Source organism: Vombatus ursinus, unplaced genomic scaffold (genome assembly GCF_900497805.2).
Source record: "Vombatus ursinus unplaced genomic scaffold, bare-nosed wombat genome assembly UNPS02015184.1, whole genome shotgun sequence".
Taxonomy (NCBI): domain Eukaryota; kingdom Metazoa; phylum Chordata; class Mammalia; order Diprotodontia; family Vombatidae; genus Vombatus; species Vombatus ursinus.
The window spans coordinates 1146234-1148864 of NW_020954962.1; the positions used below are offsets into that span (position 1 = coordinate 1146234).

The 2631-nt window shown below is 34.4% G+C and overlaps 1 protein-coding gene across 1 annotated transcript; it reads right to left on the reverse strand.

Annotated features, from left to right (window-relative positions):
- Nucleotides 1-214: 214 nt before the first annotated feature.
- LOC114031610 (olfactory receptor 10AG1-like) lies at nucleotides 215-1159 on the reverse strand. The gene has a single exon (XM_027846744.1). It carries the CDS (start codon nucleotides 1157-1159, stop codon nucleotides 215-217), a length of 945 nt encoding a protein of 314 aa, XP_027702545.1.
- Between the last annotated feature and the right edge of the window lie 1472 nt (nucleotides 1160-2631).

A 2631-nucleotide genomic window follows, 5' to 3' on the forward strand; every position in this document is an offset into this window, starting at 1 on the left:
CCTTTACAATAATAGAGCAGAACATGTTTAACCTTTGATAACATGTAAAGCCTGAAAACATAATTCTGGTAATGCAAAGTTTTGTACTAAGTGATTGAGATTGTGAAGAAAAAAAGAGTGGTGATGATTTCAGAGACTGGTGGGGGAAAAAAGATTGGAAGAATATTCCTTAGGAATTATGAGTGGGATGAGTAATCAGGAATGGTAAATTCGCCTAAGGTCTTATTAACCCAACACATTTAGGTAATAATTTTCTCATCACCACAATAAAATCTTTGTTCCTCAGACTATATATAAGGGGGTTAAACAATGGGGTCACAATGGTGTAGAAAAGAGACAACACTATTTCAGTTGCTGATGAGTGACTGGACTTAGGCATCAAATATGAAATAAAAGCAGACCCAAAGTATAAAGTGACAACCATGAGGTGAGAAGAACAAGTGAAAAAGGCTTTGTATCTCCCCTTGGCTGATGGCACCTTCAAAACGGTGGCAATGATTTTGGCATATGACCCAAATATGAAAAGAAAAGGAAACATCCCAAAGAGGCCAGCATCAACATAAATACTGTACTCTTCAAAAGAAATGTCCCCACAGGCCAGCTTCAGTAATGGAGGGATATCACAGAAGACATGCTCAAGCTTATTTGAACCACAAAAGGACAGAGAGAAAATCTGGTATGTGAGTCCTATCAGATTAGGGATCCCAATGATCCAGGAGCCAATAACAAGCCAAACACACATCTTGTAGTTCATGATGAGAGGATAGTAGAGTGGCTTACAAATTGCCACATACCGATCATATGCCATCACAGACAGGAGGAAGCATTCAGTGACTCCCAGAATAAGAATGAAGAAAACCTGTGTAGCACAGCTGAGAAAAGAAATATTCCTTTTCTCTGTCCAAAGGTCTGTTAGAATTCTGGGAAGAGTGACTGATGTATAACAGATCTCCAGGAAGGAGAAGTTTCCAAGGAAAAAATACATGGGGGTTTGGAGACTTGGTTCTATCTTGGTTATTACTATGATGAGGCCATTTCCTATCAAGATACTCAGGTAAATTACTAAGAAAATCACAAAGAGAAACTCTTGAAGGTTAGGAAGGTCAGAAAATCCAAGGAGAAAGAATTCCACTTCAAGTGTAATATTTACTTCTGTCATTTCTTTCTATGTAGTCCAACTTTGGAAATTATGAATTTGGCATGAATTTAAATTCATTTATTTTGTATTTGACTTCCTCCTGTGTAAAATGGGAAAAAAAAGATTGAATTAAGTTACTTTTGAATAAATGTTAACTTCAGAAATTCCAATCTGGATTCCCTAAGTTCCCTTTGATTTAGCAATTGAAGAAACATTGATGGTAAAGTTGATTGACCACTGGAATTGGAGTCAGGAAGAAGTGAATTCAAAACCAGTAACAAATATTTAGCTGTGTGAGTCAAGTCACTTAATTGCTTCTTGTCTCAGTGTCCTTGAATGTAAAATGTGGATAATAATAACATCATTGTTCCAGTATTTTTGTGAGGTTAAAATGAAAAAATATTTTTAAAACATTTTGCATACCTCAAAGTATTCTATAAAGACTCACTATTATAAATATTAATGTCAATGAACAAATGCACCATTGTTGAAGTTGTGAATTGGTTGAATTATTCTATATAACAGTTTGAAATTATGCTGAAACATCTATAAAAATGTGTATATCCTTTGACTCAACAATACCATTAGTAGACCTATATGCTGAAACAATTTAAAAAGGTGGGAAAGGACCTATTTATACAAAAATATTAATAGAAGTTCTTTTTTTGATGGCAATGAATTGAAAATTGAAGGATGCCCATCAATTGAGGAATGACTAAATAAGTTGTGGAATATGATTGTGATATATTACTATTGTGTTATAAGGAATGATGATCAGGATGGATTCAAAAAACCTGGACTTACCTGAACTGAGGCAAAGTGAAGTCAGCACAATGTCCAATTAGACATTAAATTAACTAATGTTGTATTGTTTTCTTTTAATTAAGTGGCTTTATTTCAGTAATTGCTTTTAAAGTATGGAAGTATGTCTCTCTCTGTTTTCAGGGTCCAGGACTAAGTTTCGAAGGTCTGATTCCACTTTCTTGGACAAATACTTAATAAATCAATATGCTTGGAAGATTGGACTTTTTCTTTCTTAGTCATTCCATCTTTTTATCCAGCACAAGAATCTCTCATTTACATTATAGCCCAGCTGGCTTGAGATCTCCTACATAAAATCCTTCCTGAATGCCACGGATGCTCTTAATCCCTTCCTTCACAATTATAGCTCTTTATTTTGTTAATATGTATTTACGTATATTCTCTCCAACAAATATTTACATATTTACACCATCCTCTTGAGGACAGAGGCAGAACGACTTCTGATTTTTTCATTCCTAGTATCCATCAGTGTCTGAAATATACTAGCAGCTTAATAAATGTTTGCTGTTTGATTGTTTGTAGACTAGACTATGATGGTGGCATAGCAACATAGACATTAGGAATACCTTTTCCCACTTAATGTCTATCCACTGATAACTTAAAATTCCACCATTTTGAATTTAATACAGTTTCTATTTAAGACTTTCTGTCAACATTACTTTTTCAGATCA

Bases quoted from the DNA above. Each gene is read 5' to 3' on its own strand.
- LOC114031610 (XM_027846744.1), bottom strand. From the start codon at position 1,159: ATGACAGAAGTAAATATTACACTTGAAGTGGAATTCTTTCTCCTTGGA.